The 16,779-nt window shown below is 40.8% G+C and overlaps 1 protein-coding gene across 4 annotated transcripts in view; it reads right to left on the bottom strand.

The window, feature by feature from the left end:
- The window catches only part of LOC124710318 (4-trimethylaminobutyraldehyde dehydrogenase A-like), a 203,434-nt gene that overhangs the window by 35,238 nt on the left and 151,417 nt on the right, over nucleotides 1–16,779 (bottom strand). For all 4 annotated transcript variants that reach the window (XM_047240915.1, XM_047240914.1, XM_047240918.1 and 1 more), the window contains exon 7: nucleotides 5,162–5,350. In XM_047240915.1, the coding sequence (XP_047096871.1) occupies nucleotides 5,162–5,350 (189 nt within the window). The remainder of the gene's footprint in view (nucleotides 1–5,161; nucleotides 5,351–16,779) is intronic.

The raw sequence follows: 16,779 nt of genomic DNA, 5'->3' as shown, positions 1-16,779 counted from the left end.
GACACGAGTGATGAATGCAGTGAAATAAGTTGTCATAAACAGGATGAAGATGGTTATAGAAAGTGATGGGAAACAGTGAGTGCACTATAAAAAACAATATTAAGTGTCATTCACATTTCAAGATCCCATTAACAGCAATATCACTGCTATTCAAATTCCTTGCCCGATTCATGCCATTCCATTTAAATTTTTTCATGCTGTGGACTTGTGTATATATGTTCAATGCAATGTACACATTCCTTTACAGTCACACAAATGGCCATTAATCCATCTTGTGAAGGGACAAAATATTAAAATGGTTCTCTATGAATGGACTGCTAATATGTAATGTCCACTACAGAACCTCTTGTAAATGGCCCCCAAACGGTTGTGCATACTGACAGCAGCCTCAAAGTACATTTAAAATGACAATTCCCTTGAGATAACTGTCATATTACAAGGACACAAGAATGGCTGAACAGTATACACCACTGAGAAGGTGAAATCGTTAGTACTGCTGACAGATTCATTGAGAAATAGGAAAAAATAGCTTTTGGGACTGTTAATTCAATTCCTTCCTAAGGGAGACAAGAGGGTAGTTTGGGAAGGAGGAATAGGTCACTCAGATGCTGGGATTAGAGGGACCTGCTTGAGGTCTCAGTGACCTCCCCCTCCTCTAAAACCTATCCCCCTTTCTTCCCTGAGCAAGACACTGACAATTCTGTAAGCTAGATAATAGTTTTTTGTTCTTTTAAATACGCTGATGCAACAAAATTGCAACACCAAGATGAAGTTGTGTGACAAATCAAAGTTTGTAGGCATGTTTCTACATCCGAAAGATGATGTCTATTCACATTTCATGTCAGCTGCACAAGAGTGGCACTAGTAGCACAACTATGGGTATGCTTTAAATACATACTGTAATGGTTGTGCATGTTAGTTAACTTTGAGATTGGACACGGTGAGTTGATGTTAGTCAAGAAAGTCTTTAAGGTGACAAAGGTGTCATTATCAACATTTCCCTGAATTTGAATGAGGTCATGTAATAGGGCTACATGATGTTGGATGTTCCTTTTTTGATACTGCAGAAATGCTTGGTAGGAAGGTAGCCACTGGACATATTTGCTGGCAGCAGTGGTCATGAGAATGTTCAGTCACAGGAAGACCACACTCTGCATGACCATGTAGCACTACCAAGAGGAAGGATCATTGTGTTTGGCTTATGGCTCTGGCGGCATCATAACTGCATCTGCAGCAGCGATTTGAGAGCAGTTGGCACGACAGTATCACAACAAATTGTTATAAACTGGTTACTTCAAGGGGAGAGCTCGGACATAGATGCCCTGCATTCCACTGACTTCAAACCACTGCCTTGTTCAACTTCAGTGGTCTCCAGTAACAGCTCACTGGGGGGGGGGGGGGGGGGGCGGAGGGGGGGGGGGGGCGGCAATGAAAGCTGGTCCTTCCTTAGCACAAGTGATGGCTATGTGTTGATGAGGGGTTTTCCTCACACACCCTTACTGAAAATCTGTACATCAGTCTGGTGATTTGACCTGTGGTGTTGCCATTCATGAACAGCATTTCGCGGGGTGTTTTTCAATGGGATGCTCACCCACACGCTGCTATTGTAACCTAACATGCTCTACAGAATGTTGACATGCTGCCTTGGCCTACTCGATTATCAGATGCATCTCCCACCGAGAACATAAGGGATGTCATCAAACAGCAGCTCCAGTGTCATCCACAAACAACATTAACCACAGACCAATTGCAACAGGCAAGAAACTCCATGCCACGATCTGACATCCGGCACCTGTACAACACAATGCATGCACGTTTGCATGCTTGCATTCAACATTCTGGCAATGGCTTATCTCATGCTTACATTAATTCGTGGTCTTGTAATGTTAATCTTAAATACGTTACCTAGACAAATGTATTCCCAAAAGTTCGTTACTCTACAGTAATTATTTTTTGGTGCTGCAGTTTTTTTTGTTGTTGTCAAGTGCATCCATCACAAATACTTTGAATTTTGCCCTCAGGAGGTTGGTAATGGCCAGCTGTTCAGTCTCACTGTAATGTCAACAGCACATTTACTGCCTTACTAAGTGTTATATCATGAATCAGGCACACTTAAAAAAAGTAATAACTTCCAAAAACTTAGTTGTTGTAGGGTGTACAACACACAAACATTAGTGCAGCTGAGCACCCATGTTATATTCTGGTTGATTGTAACTTGTTATATTAGATCTTTTCAACCCTACAGCATCAATACTGCCACTGAGGCACTGGGAAAGCTAGAGTTCCTACTCACTAATCAAATTGTACTGCATTTACACAATGAACTGATGCAGAATTTCAATGGTATAGATTTCTGACTATTTAAACAGCCACTTCACATTATTGTTTAGGAAAATTGACTGCAGAAGAAAGAAATAGACTCAATTTGAGCTATGCAAACACGAGAAACCTGCAAGTGCAAGTGGTCAGCCCAAGATAATAGGAAAAAATGGAGTGTTACTGTGAGTAAAGCAACAGAATTATATAAGTAAACAGAAAGGTGAAGAGAACAATATAACTGGAATGACCAATAAATTATGTCTTCTTTTATTTCTGAAAGGTGTTTCACACTATACCTTATTATTGGTGGACAATTAAGATTTGTCATACAGGTATTTTTACAAATACATGATTAGCTCAAATAATTTATGCTGGCCAGAGAAACAACACTAGCATCAAGTGGATCCCAAGGAATAAACAATTTATCAGAGAGAGTCTGTAGCAGTCTCCAGCTGTTTACTGACAACACACTCCTTACTAGACGATTGTAAGAAAATACATACTGACTGACAATATTTCCACAGAGTGTAACAAATAGCATCTCTGTTTAGAAACAGATAAATGCACAATAATTCTTATACCAGTTACGAAAACCTGATAGTGCCTAACTGGAACATTAAGTAATACGAAATGCGAAATGTGAAATCACCGATAGTGAAGGTGAATGAAGAGTAAGATTTGCTGAGAGGATTCTGGATAAGTGTGGCACATTTGTAAAGAAAACTGAAAACATGACCCTACTGCTAAATATTCTAGATTACTGCTGAAATGTTTCAAACCCTTGTCAAATAGGAAGAAATTCACAGATGTGTTTCTGAAATTGTGGTATGTTGGTATTGTTCATACAAAAGTATAATAGAAATACTTGAGTCACTTAAACGAGAATATTCAGAAGAAAGTCAATGTTATTCTCATGAAACCATACTGGTTAAATTAAATAAACTGATATTTGAAGTAGATTGTGCAATGTTTCAGTTATCTCCACTACATAGACAGAATGATCAGAAACAGCCTGAAAAGCTTACAAGGCTGTTGCAGGATCCGTTGTGCTGAGAAATAATTGTTAAGAAAAAACTGTTTCCGGATTAATTAGCATTGAAGTTAGCCAATTAGGCTGTAATGCACACAAATTCAAGTGGACCACCAGATAAAATTAGTACCAGTTGTTCTCAAAATGTGGATGATAGCAAACGAGACTGCCCAGCCTTTGGCTAGAGTTTGATCATTACTACTATCCTATGTCCAATTCTTGTGTCACTCTCATGTTCAGCTTCAGGAGACCAAATCAAGAACACATTTGGAGACATCACTGCAAGTGCAACAGCCTGATTAGCTAATTTCATTGCTATCAGGAGACCAAATGAAGAACACATTTGGAGACATCTCTAGTGGGCCACTTGAATCTGCAAGTGCAATGGCCTAATTAGCTAATTTCAATGCTAATTAACTTGGAAATGATGTAACATCTCAATTTTTTTTTCTTAACAATTATTTCTCAGCACAACCTACACTGCAACAGCCTTATAAGCTTTCCAGATTGTTTCTGACTAATGTGTATATCACTCAGGGGCCATAAGAATTAGGTAAAGAGTCAGTAAGAAACATAACAAACAGAAGGAAACTTAGAGCGGCATACAGTCAGTCATTTTTTTTTCTCACTTCATGCATAAGTGGAATAGGCATAGAGTGACAAGTACTAATATGCAATGTTCTCTGCCATAGAAAGTAAAGTTGCTTGTGATACAGATGTAGGTGTGAAGCCTGCAATAAGCATCCCATTGGGCAAGTAAATAAACAATGCAAATTTTAGGAATATAAAACCACCAGAGAAGATGGATGAAAAATTGTGTGTAGATCTAAGGACATTATTCAGAAACTGCACAACATCTATTAAAATATATATATCAGAGAGTAACAAATTTAAAATGAAGCAGATTATTTAGCACACTCAGGTATTTTTGCAGCCTAATTTATCTGAATGACCTATTATTGTTATCTTCAACAAAGCCAGACTCTATATTTCTGGCAAGAGACCTACTTTCGTATTTAACACAGAACAAAGATATCTTGCTGCAAAATTCGAAAGCATGTAAGTCATGGTATTCTTTAAAACCAGCATACATCAGTAATCATTTGTGTGCACTATATTTATAAAAGTGGCCATTATAGTAAATTATTAAGACACTTTACACATTAACTCATTTAACTTGCCTTTGTCATTGCACAATATATTCATTAAACTTGTCAAAACATCTGGAGATTACCTAATTATTTAAGATAGAACATGTATTGTTAATTTGAAAATGAGTGACTTATACTGTATTTTAAATAAATTACCAGCCGTATGTACCCAATAGGGTTTCCAAAAAAAACTTAACTGGTTACAGAACAGCATGATTCTAAGTCAAAAGCACAGTGTAAAGCTGATGTCTAAAAGTGTTTTAATGTCACAATTTATCCCATTGCTGGCATACTCCATGAATTACAGCAACTGTGATCAAGAGACTTAGTAATGGAATGCAATTCCAACATTACTTATTATGAAGTACTTTGTTTAAAAAAAAAAACCAAGTGATTTTTCATTGTTTCTATGAGCCTGGCCTCCGCTCAGTACCTCCTCTATTTGCTGTGTAACTACCTATCCTTATATACCTACACAGAATGCATTTTTATATAGCATATACCACCCATTCAACTGGACTGTACGAAAACAACACAATAAAAGTGGTTCAGCTACTTCAAAAAAGAATATCTGTTGTAAGTTGTAAAAGATAAAGTACTGAGAGTAGTAACGAAGGCTATGATTACATAAATATAAATGGAAGAAAATAATGTGCTACACCTTTTTTTCAGCTTCTTTGATGTAACTTAAGACCTTTTCTGCCTGTTCTTCTGATATAGTTGCTCCAACTGTTGTATCCTCCTCAAAGGGATCACCTATTTTTAAATTGTTTGTAGCATTTACCAATCGTTCAAGAACTTCTTCTGCTATAGCGTTCTGCACAAACACTCTTGTTCCATTTGAACAAACCTGTGTTATGAAGTACAAGCTATGTAATTAACAAATACTGATAACTTATATGTAATAATACAATCTTGTTAAGAAAAGGAACAGACAAGACACCACCCTACTGTCCTTAACGTGTAAGATGCTCACTAAACTTATCTGTTACTATGCAAAGGAAAAAACAGTTGGCCTTAGAAGTGGATACAGCACAATGGTACATTCACAAGCTGTAAATTATGTTACAGGGTGGATCAATGAGTATAAATTAGCAGTTTACATAGCACTTATAGATTTAGAGAAAGTTTTTGACTCAGTTTCAAATTAATGTACACAATATAAACTATCACATGTAATGTATTATTTCCAGTATTACTAATTTCATTACACAAATTAGAGCATCTTCAGATATTCATTGCCCTGATAGGAACACAGTAAAGATTCAAAGCTTCTAACGGCATCACTATCAACACTTTAATTATTTATTTAGTTTTTAATTAAGGTAATGAATATCTAAAATTACTCTCATGGAGTGAAACTAGCAATAACACAAATAATATGTCATCTGTAGTGGTTTAGCTGTACATTAAATCCTAACAGTCACTGTGCTCCTACAGGTGATGCTTGCATTTGCTAAAGCTGTAGTGACAGCCACTGAGAAAGAAGACACTGATTCAATGTATGTAAACATCCTGAAAAATGTATACATAAGTGATGTAACTACAATGATAGTTCATCAGGATAGTTAGAAATTCAGAATTAAAAAAGAGGTCAGTAAAGGAGATTTAATACATCCAACAATATTTCAGTAGTCCTAAAGGAAGTATTCAGAAGGAATACATATTAATGGAACATATCTGAACCTCCAATGTTTTGTTGATAGCATTGCACTGTTTGCCTCAGCTGCAAATAAATTTTAATGATCGACATAATAACTTGGTATGTCAAGTTCTGGCAGAATGTAACTAATTTAGGAGTAATGGCAACAAGTCACTAAATAGCAGAGGTGTTACTCATGCTATATCCTCACATAACCCTAATCCTCTCAGCACCCCAACAACCAGCTGCAAAGGAGTAACCCATCACTCATTAGCATCCTGCACTAGAACAACTCAATCATATAGGTACTGCACAATGTGCTTGAATATATATCATTGTGCCTGGAAATGAAAAACATTCTCCCCACAAATGTGTGGCCCATCCAAAGCAATATCCTATGCCACAAACACTCCCAGACCCTTGCCTCGCCACATGGATCACATCCCAGTGGAAGACTTAGGTGCAAGATCAGTCCAATTCATCCACTCAGTATATCCATCTCTAGTCCCTTCACAAGCTTATCCTACCCATCAGAGGCAGTAACACGCCAAAGCACGTCATGTCACATACCAGCTCTGCTGTGATTTATGCACAGCATTTTATGTGGGCATCACCACCAATAAACTGTTCATCCAAATGAATGGCCACTGCCAATCTGTGGCTAATAGCAGTGTTGATCAAACAGTGGCAGAACACACTGCTCAACACAACATGCTCAGTTTCAATGGCTGCTTCACAATGCATGCCATCTGGATCCCCCTCCCCCCTCCAGCATTAACATTTCTGAATTACATGGATGGGAGTTATACTTGGAATACATCCTCTATTCCTGTAATCCTCCTGGCCTCAATCTCCAGTAATTTTCAGTCTTCTTCATGTGATTGTTGATGTTTCAATGTCTCTACTGTTCAGTGAGTTGTTGCCTTTATTCCTAAATTATCAACACAAGAACTTAATACACAAAGTTTGAGAGTAGGCCTGAAAATAAAACAGTATAAAACTACAATGAAGTAACAGAATCAGTTGATGAGTTTTTGTATTTAGGGAAGTTGGAGAAATGACTGAATGGACAGGTAAACAAATAAAAAGAAAACCAAAAATGAGGCCTAATGTGTTTTTGAAGAACTAAACAGAATTTTCAGAACAAAGCTTTTGACATGCCTAAAAATGAAAGGTTATAATCAGGTTTTGACTTACAGAAGTGAGACAGACTTTTTTAATACAGAAACTGCTCAAAAACTGTGAGTTGCTATGTGAGGAATGGAGAGATGCAAGCTGGAAATTACTAGACAAGACAAAACAAACTTATGGATCAGGGCACAGGATGAAAATGAAATGGAGGAGGGGAGGACATGTAGACTTGCAAATGGATAATATTGTATGGACCAATGGAGTTCTTTGTTGAATTCTAAGAGATGAGAAAAGACTGAAACAATGAGCTGATAGAAAGAGAGTAGATGAAATTAGAAAACACGCAGAATCAACACGTATGCATGCAGCTGAAGAGTGTCAGGCGTGGAAATATCTAGGTCAGCAGCTGATATTAAATAGTTGTAGCTGTAGTTGTGCTGCTGCTGCTGCTGATGATGATGATGACTGTTGTATCTCCAGGTGGTTGCCTCTGATACAACCAAGTATACAGACATGGACCACAGCTTGACACAGCTGCAACCCATAGGCAAGACTACCATGGGAGACAGCCTGATAAATACAGTAAACAGTCCAGGTTGTTTTCGACCAATCTGCCAGGTGCTGCCATGGCATCAGGAGGTGCCAGCCTCACTGCTGGTAGCATGCTTGTCACAGTACACAGAGCTGTGATCAAAAGTACCTCTACCATTCTGCAATTCACATGTCACCTGTATTCTTCCTTAAGGTGGACATTTAGGACACAATCCGGCCACTCCACCACAACAGTGAGCTTAGTGTGTGCTCATCATGTACATCGCTCATCTGTTAGAGGATTAACCACTGCCATGTCTGAGCTGTCATGCTATCATCGAATGCCTCCTCTGAGCCACCCTGCTGGATTCCACCTCCAGCTCACTGCCTACCATCCAGGGCTCTTATCTCACTGGGCATCACCCCAGGTGGTCTAAGGCTCTTGCCTTGCCGAATGTCGCTACTGACCATCCACAGCTTCCTCCTCACTGGAAATCATCTCTGTCTGTCTACGGCTGCAGTCTTGCTGGACACCATCTATGGGCATCAAGAGGCACCACCTCACTGGACACCATCTCAGGCCATCCAGGGCAACAGCCTCACTGGTTACCACCTCAGGCTATCTAGGGCTGCTGCCTTGCCAGACATCATCTCTAGTTGTTCAGGACTACAGCCTTCCTGACTGTCCAGGGCTACCACCTCACTGGATACCATCTCTGGCAATAACCATCCTTGAGTGGTCTACTGCTCTTGGCTATCATTGTCTCATCAGATTGCTCCTGTGTTACTGTATTTCAGTTCCTTAGTGTTAATAAAAGGACTGTCATTCTGTGCTAACAGTGCACCTCATTGCAGCAAGTTGCTCCCTCAGGCCAGAAACACAATGGAGGTGATGCAGATGTTCTTTCATGCTGTAAGGGGGTCCACAGCTCCTTACGGAAAGATAAAGGTAGCTTTGCCTTACACAGGCTGAGGCAGGCTACATATCAATAGTTGAGCACCACGAGTTCTAGAGAGATAACGCAATCATTAGTAAGGAGAGTGCAGGCAGTGTGCAGGGGAAGACTTCTCTACGAGGGCTCTATGTGAGCAGAACATGGTGTAATGGTGGAAGGCTACCTGTAATATGTACTACTGACTGAGCATGTCCCCGACATCACAGGTTGACCCTCATAATTTATCAATCCTGAGAAAAGAGTTTATTTTGTAGTTGTTATATCCTAGCCAGTAATGCCACCCGAGCCCGCTGCCAAAAGGTTGGCAGCATCAAAGTCCGGACGCCGTCCGCATAAGCATCACCAGCGAGACAGGAAATCGCCGCAAGTCTGCGCGCGCCACCGCGGGCTTCTGGGCTTCTTAAGCGCTGGAGTCGCGAGCGCTAGGATAGTTCTGTATTCGCCGCTCAGTTGTATACTCGCCACCGAACTGTGTACTTGCTAGTCAGTTGTGTGTTCATCGCAGCAGAGTTGTTGTTTGTCGTCAGCCGACGCTGACCTAGCCGCTCCGACTCGAACTAGGCAGATCTCTGTAGACACGGAGTTCACTACTGTGTTTCTGTATCTTCATTAATAAAGATAAGTACCTACTTTTATTTTATCAGAGTGTTTGGGTTTTCATCTTTCTGTTCACTGTTCCAGCGGACCGGTCGGCCCGCTATTGAAAGTGTGGCAGTGACTTCGTAAGCCGTTTCTACAGCGAATTGTTTGTCGCTACGAACACCGCCACAAAAGTAGTGTTTTGATTAAGTAACTATATCATACTGTGATTACATGTTCCACATCACCTATACTGGCCACATATAATTGGAATCCAATGAGGATTGTAGTGTGTTTGTGCTAGTTAATGCAGTAGCATGTGAAGATATCAAAGAGTGATCTGTGATAAGTGTAACAATCATTAAATTGTAAGATGAAGGGACTAACTGCAACACATTTATGTAAAACCAAGAATGTAATACTTAATTATAGCGGAACACTCTAGTGATTATTATTACAATAGAACCTTATTGACTGCGCTAATGCATTATTCATCAGCTGAAACACTGATATGAAACAATTCCACAGCAGTATTAGACAATCAGCCTCTTACCTTTAGATCACAGCCAGTATAACCCATTTAGTAGGCTGCTACTCAGTGATTAATAATGTTGTTGTTGTTGTTGTTGTGGTCTTCAGTCCTGAGACTGGTTTGATGCAGCTCTCCATGCTACTCTATCCTGTGCAAGCTTCTTCATCTCCCAGTACCTACTGCAACCTACATCCTTCTGAATCTGCTTAGTGTATTGATCTCTTGGTCTCCCTCTACGATTTTTACCCTCCACGTTGCCCTCCAATGCTAAATTGGTGATCCCTTGATGCCTCAAAACATGTCCTACCAACCGATCCCTTCTTCTAGTCAAGTTGTGCCACAAACTTCTCTTCTCCCCAATCCTATTCAATTCCTCCTCATTAGTTACGTGATCTACCCACCTTATCTTCAGCATTCTTCTGTAGCACCACATTTCAAAAGCTTCTATTCTCTTCTTGTCCAAACTGGTTATCGTCCATGTTTCACTTCCATACATGGCTCAAAGTTTTTACTTCTTCTCCATGAATTTTAATACATACTCCGAATTTTTCTTTTGTTTCCTTTACTGCTTGCTCAATATACAGATTGAATAACATCAGGGAGAGGCTACAACCCTGTCTCACTCCTTTCCCAACCACTGCTTCCCTTTCATGCCCCTCGACTCTTATAACTGCCATCTGGTTTCTGTACAAATTGTAAATAGCCTTTCGCTCCCTGTATTTTATACCTGCCACCTTCAGAATTCGAAAGAGAGTATTCCAGTTAACGTTGTCAAAAGCTTTCTCTAAGTCTACAAATGCTAGAAACGTAGGTTTGCCTTTTCTTAATCTTTCTTCTAAGATAAATTGTAAGGTTAGTATTGCCTCACGTGTTCCAACATTTCTAAGGAATCCAAACTGATCTTCCCCGAGGTCCGCTTCTACCAGTTTTTCCATTCGTCTGTAAAGAATTCGCGTTAGTATTTTGCAGCTGTGACTTATTAAACTGATAGTTCGGTAATTTTCACATCTGTCAACACCTGCTTTCTTTGGGATTGGAATTATTATATTCTTCTTGAAGTCTGTGGGTATTTCGCCTGTCCCATACATCTTGCTCACCAGATGGTAGAGTTTTGTCATGACTGGCTCTCCCAAGGCCATCAGTAGTTCTAATGGAATGTTGTCTACTCCCGGGGCCTTGTTTCGACTCAGGGCTTTCAGTGCTCTGTCAAACTCTTCATGCAGTATATTATCTCCCATTTCATCTTCATATACATCCTCTTCCATTTCCATAATATTGTCCTCAAGTACATCGCCCTTCTATAGACCCTCTATATACTCCTTCCACCTTTCTGCCTTCCCTTCTTTGCTTAGAACTGGGTTGCCATCTGAGCTCTTGATATTCATACAAGTGGTTCTCTTCTCTCCAAAGGTCTCTTTAATTTTCCTGTAGGCAGTATCTATCTTACCCCTAGTGAGACAAGCCTCTACATCCTTACATTTGTCCTCTAGCCATCCCTGCTTAGCCATTTTGCACTTCCTGTCGATCTCATTTTTGAGACATTTGTATTCCTTTTTGCCTGCTTCATTTACTGCATTTTTATATTTTCTCCTTTCATCAATTAAATTCAATATTTCTTCTGTTAGCCAAGGATTTCTATTAGCCCTCTTCTTTTTGCCTACTTGATCCTCTGCTGCCTTCACTACTTCATCCCTCAGAGCTACCCATTCTTCTTCTACTGTATTTCTTTCCCCCATTCCTGTCAATTGTTCCCTTATGCTCTCCCTGAAACTCTCTACAACCTCTGGTTCTTTCAGTTTATCCAGGTCCCATCTCCTTAAATTCCCGCCTTTTTGCAGTTTCTTCAGTTTCAATCTGCAGTTCATAACCAATAGATTGTGGTCAGAATCCACATCTGCCCCTGGAAATGTCTTACAATTTAAAACCTGGTTCCTAAATCTCTGTCTTACCATTATATGATCTATCTGATACCTTTTAGTATCTCCAGGATTCTTCCAGGTATACAACCTTCTTTCATGATTCTTGAACCAAGTGCTAGCTATGATTAAGTTATGCTCTGTGCAAAATTCTACAAGGCAGCTTCCTCTTTCATTTCTTCCACCCAATCCATATTCACCTACTATGTTTCCTTCTCTCCCTTTTCCTACTGACGAATTCCAGTCACCCACGACTATTAAATTTTCATCTCCCTTCACTACCTGAATAATTTCTTTTATCTCGTCATACATTTCATCAATTTCTTCATCATCTGCAGAGCTAGTTGGCATATAAACTTGTACTACTGCAGTAGGCATGGGCTTTGTGTCTATCTTGGCCACAATAATGCGTTCACTATGCTGTTTGTAGTAGCTAACCTGCACTCCTATTTTTTTATTCAATCTTAAACCTACTCCTGCATTACCCCTATTTGATTTTGTATTTATAACCCTGTAATCACCTGACCAAAAGTCTTGCTCCTCCTGCCACCGAACTTCACTAATTCCCACTATATCTAACTTTAACCTATCCATTTCCCTTTTTAAATTTTCTAACCTACCTGCCCGATTAAGGGATCTGACATTCCACGCTCCGATCCGTAGAATGCCAGTTTTCTTTCTCCTGATAACGACGTCCTCTTGAGTAGTCCCCGCCCGGAGATCCGAATGGGGGACTATTTTACCTCCGGAATATTTTACCCAAGAGGACGCCATCATCATTTAATCATACAGTAAAGCTGCATTTCCTCGGGAAAAATTACGGCTGTAGTTTCCCCTTGCTTTCAGCCGTTCGCAGTACCAGCACAGCAAGGCCATTTTGGTTAACGTTACAAGGCCAGATCAGTCAATCATCCAGACTGTTGCCCCTGCAACTACTGAAAAGGCTGCTGCCCCTCTTCAGGAACCACATGTTTGTCTGGCCTTTCAACAGATACCCCTCCGTTGTGGTTGCACCTACGGTACAGCCATCTGTATCGCTGAGGCACGCAAGCCTCCCCACCAACGGCAAGGTCCATGGTTCATGGGGGGAGGTGATTAATAATAGCCAAACCAATTGAGAGGGTTTCAAAGTCTGATTTTTCTATTTTTTTCATAGTGTTCCATTGTGAATGTCAGGGACCTGGCTTGTTTGCAATGAAGGAATGAGTATCTGTGCCCCCAGAAGCTGGAACAGGAGCAGATGTGAATACACCTATGCAGCTTTTGAGTTAGATGCCTATAGAGATGTCATCTCTTCCAACACCCTCAACACTGCATGTGGTTTCCAAAAGGTCTCCAGCCAGTGCTGCCGCCCTTCCCAATCCAGCCATCCTACTGTCACTGGCTCTGCACTGCAACAGCCTCCTCTGCCACCACCACAGCTTCCTTTGACACCAACATGGTCCCTGTACCACTGGCATGGCCGCCTTTGTCACCAGCTGAGCTGCCTACACTGCCTGCATGGCTTCCTTCACTACTGGCTTGGTCCCCTCCAATGCTGGCACTGCCTTCTTTGCTGCCAGCCCAGTCACTTCCCCTGGCAGCCACGCCAGTAACTTTGTGTTTTCAGTGGTTATCATTGGTACAGCTCATCTCCAATTGGCTGGGGATGCACCATTTGTGCCATCACACCTCTGGCCGCCAGCAATCACTTGCTCAGTCTCCCATTGACCATAGACAACATGTTGGTCCAATCGTGTATCTGGCAGCCATCGAAGGTCAAGCCATCTCTTGTCGGCCACTGATATCTTGCCATTGAGGTCCACTGCATTGAGCCTGCTTGCTTTGGATGTGACATTGCCTCAGTGCAGGCTATGCCATCTCTTCTTAAGAGGGAAGGGGAGGGAGAGGGGGGAAAGGCGGAAGGGATACTGTGTCCACATGTGCTTGTGTACAACCAACCATACACTCATGGACCATGGTTGCTGCAGCTACAATCTACAGGCAATACATCAGAGATCGCATTCAAACAGCCTGACAATAACATAAATAGTGTTGGCTGAATCTAACGATCTTCCAGCTGTAGCCATGCCACTGGGTGGCACCATGCTCACTGCTGGCAGCCTGCATGTCGCAGCACACACCACCTTCAGCAGGATCAGGTGCCTGCTGTGTGTGCACCTTTATTCTTCCGTCAGGCAGATGTTTAGGGCACTACCTAGCTGCTCCCTGGTAGCATGGCCAGTGTGCATTCACCATGTACATCACTGAACTGGTCAGGATTAAGGGCACCCGTGTCGAGTTATTAGGCCATCATTAACTGCCTCCTCTGCACCAGCATGCTGGACTTCTCCTGCCCATCCTCCAGCTCACTGCCGATCACCCAGTGTTCTCATCTTGCCACATGTCACCTCCAAGCGTGCAGGGCCCTCGCCTTGCTGGACATTATTTCCAACAGTCTGGGGTTTCTGCCCTGCTGGATATTAACTCCAACTGTCCACCACTAAAGACTCAGTGGACACAATCTCCAACCATCCAGGGCCATCACCTCACTGGATGCACCTCCAGTCATCGAGGGTTACAGCCTTGCTGGACTCTGTCTGCTATTCGTCCTTGAGCATCATACTACTCTCTGCTGACCACACTCATCAGACTGCACCTGTGTTATTAATTTCAGTTCATTAGTGTTGAAAAACCTACAGCAGTTTCTCTGCTAACTGTACATCTCACTACACTGTGTTACTCCCCCCTGTCACCAACACAAAAACAATAGTGACAATGAAGACCACAACAATGATGATGATGAGGTCTTTGCAGGAAAGTGATATGAACTGTTGCAATATCCAACAGGGAAGATCCAGCAAACTAAAGCTCCCTTATTACCGATGACAGGAGCAAACACTATCAAATGCTAAATGTAAATGGTAAATGTAAACTGAGAGCTTTAATTTCATTGGAAAAAAACAAAGGAAAGAGAATTTTGTGAAAATATGTCAAATTATTTTGTTTGGAAATGTTTGGTGAGTCATCAAAGTAGTTCTACATCAGGGAAAAATTTATGAAATGAAACTTATTGCTGGATAAATAATTAGTATGTATTAGTCTTGTTTGTTTTCTGTTGCACACAAAATAGTTTCTGGTTATCATTTGCTACGAGTAACTCTAAATGATGTGAACATAACACACACGTACTTTATATAGCTAGTCATGGTTTCTAGTGTTGTTGTCTTCTTTGATGTTGTTTAAGTTATGTTAAAACACATATTTTGTTCACTGCACCTATTTTAATAGTTACACTTATCTTTCATGTTATTCTACCATGAAAAGATGAGGTTTCTCTGTTGTGGATTTATATTTCCACTCAATTAAATGTTCTCACTTTTGTCCTCTATCTTATATTCTCTCATTCAACTTCTACCTAGCTCCCAATTCACTCCCTTATAATCTTCTTATATGTGCTTGTGCCTGCTTATTTTCTCTATTTCTGTGCCCCCTTTCCTCCTCTCTCTGACTTCTTAGTTATTTGAAATCAACTAATACAATGGTGTGAAAAAGTTATGGGTGAAAATTACTTTCTCAACATTTGTGACTGCCAAGTAACACAGCTCAATGAAACTTGAACCACACAATATACAAGCATGTCACAGTACCATTAGGACTGCTTATGTGAAATTCCAAGCTGCTATGCTATCTCATGGCAATTTTTGGTGTTAAAATCATTGAAATTTCAACAACAGATGTGTATATGGTCAAAGCACTAGCATCACTGCATAAAACACCATGAATGTAACAGTATATGTCTGACGCTTGTCAGAAAATGGTGGGGCAGAAGCGAGGCAATGTCAAGTTTTCATTAAGCTTCATGTTTGTGGGTGAGAGTTGTACCCAAATACTAAGAGGCAGGTTCCTTGTGCTCCTCCACAACACCACCCCAGTCCACAAAGTGAAGATCATGCATAAGGTTTTGGCCAGAAAGTGGGTCACAGTCCTGGATCACCTGCTATATTTGTCGGATTAGGTCACAGCCGACTTCTGGGTTTCCCCAAATTGAAGTCTGCCTTGAAAGGAAACCATTGTGAAGCAACTAAACACATTCAAGAAAATTGTCCTGGTTCCAAAAAAGGACTACAGTCACTGTTTCAAAACACTTTCAAAATGATTTCACCCGTGTATTGAATCAGGGGGAGACTATTTTGAGAGTAATTTCGTGAACATAACTCATGTCTTTTAATTTTCATACTTACAGTCCTAATGGAACTGGGAGACACTGTGTAGTACTGAAGGTAACTAAAGTAAATAAACAATGAGATGAACAGAAATGATGCTTATATCCAAACACAATAATTACACTGACATCACTAGAATTTATGATAGTTCCCTGCACATTACAAACAACAGAAGATGGTTCCCAATAGAAAGTATGATCACCATAGACAGCAATGCATGCCCTACAATGTGCTCCATGCTGGCCCTAAGGTTGGTATGGAGTGCTTGGGGTAGGGCATTCCCATCCTCACAATGTGTAGCAGTCATCTACTGCTGTAGTTGACCATGGTCGACCTACACCTCATGTTTAGGCAGCAGTGCTCATGATTCAGAATGCTCTCTATGCATGCAAAACGAAGCTGCAAGCAATACCAAACTCCTAGGCTATGCTTGTCACACTTTGATCTTCTTCCAGTTTCCCAATGATTCTTCCCTGTGTGAATTCATCCAAATGTTGTCTCGGGCCATGTTGTAATGAAGAACACCACCACAGTGCATCATAACTGTTTGCAGATTGATACACACTGTCTTTTCCCAACCATTCAACTACCTTGAGTTGCAGGGTGAGCCCCATTTGATGCTATAATTTGCTATAATTACACTCCAAACCAAGTGATGTCCAACTTTCTGTGCATGACTGGGAGACCTCTGGCAACATGCTCCCACACTTTCATTCATTTCCACCAAGTAGTTAATATGTCATAATAATTTACTAGCTTGTCTTTAAGTTTTGCTGAGCAGTGTATT

Source organism: Schistocerca piceifrons, chromosome 1 (assembly GCF_021461385.2).
Source record: "Schistocerca piceifrons isolate TAMUIC-IGC-003096 chromosome 1, iqSchPice1.1, whole genome shotgun sequence".
Taxonomy (NCBI): domain Eukaryota; kingdom Metazoa; phylum Arthropoda; class Insecta; order Orthoptera; family Acrididae; genus Schistocerca; species Schistocerca piceifrons.
This window is presented reverse-complemented; position numbering and strand designations above follow the sequence as displayed.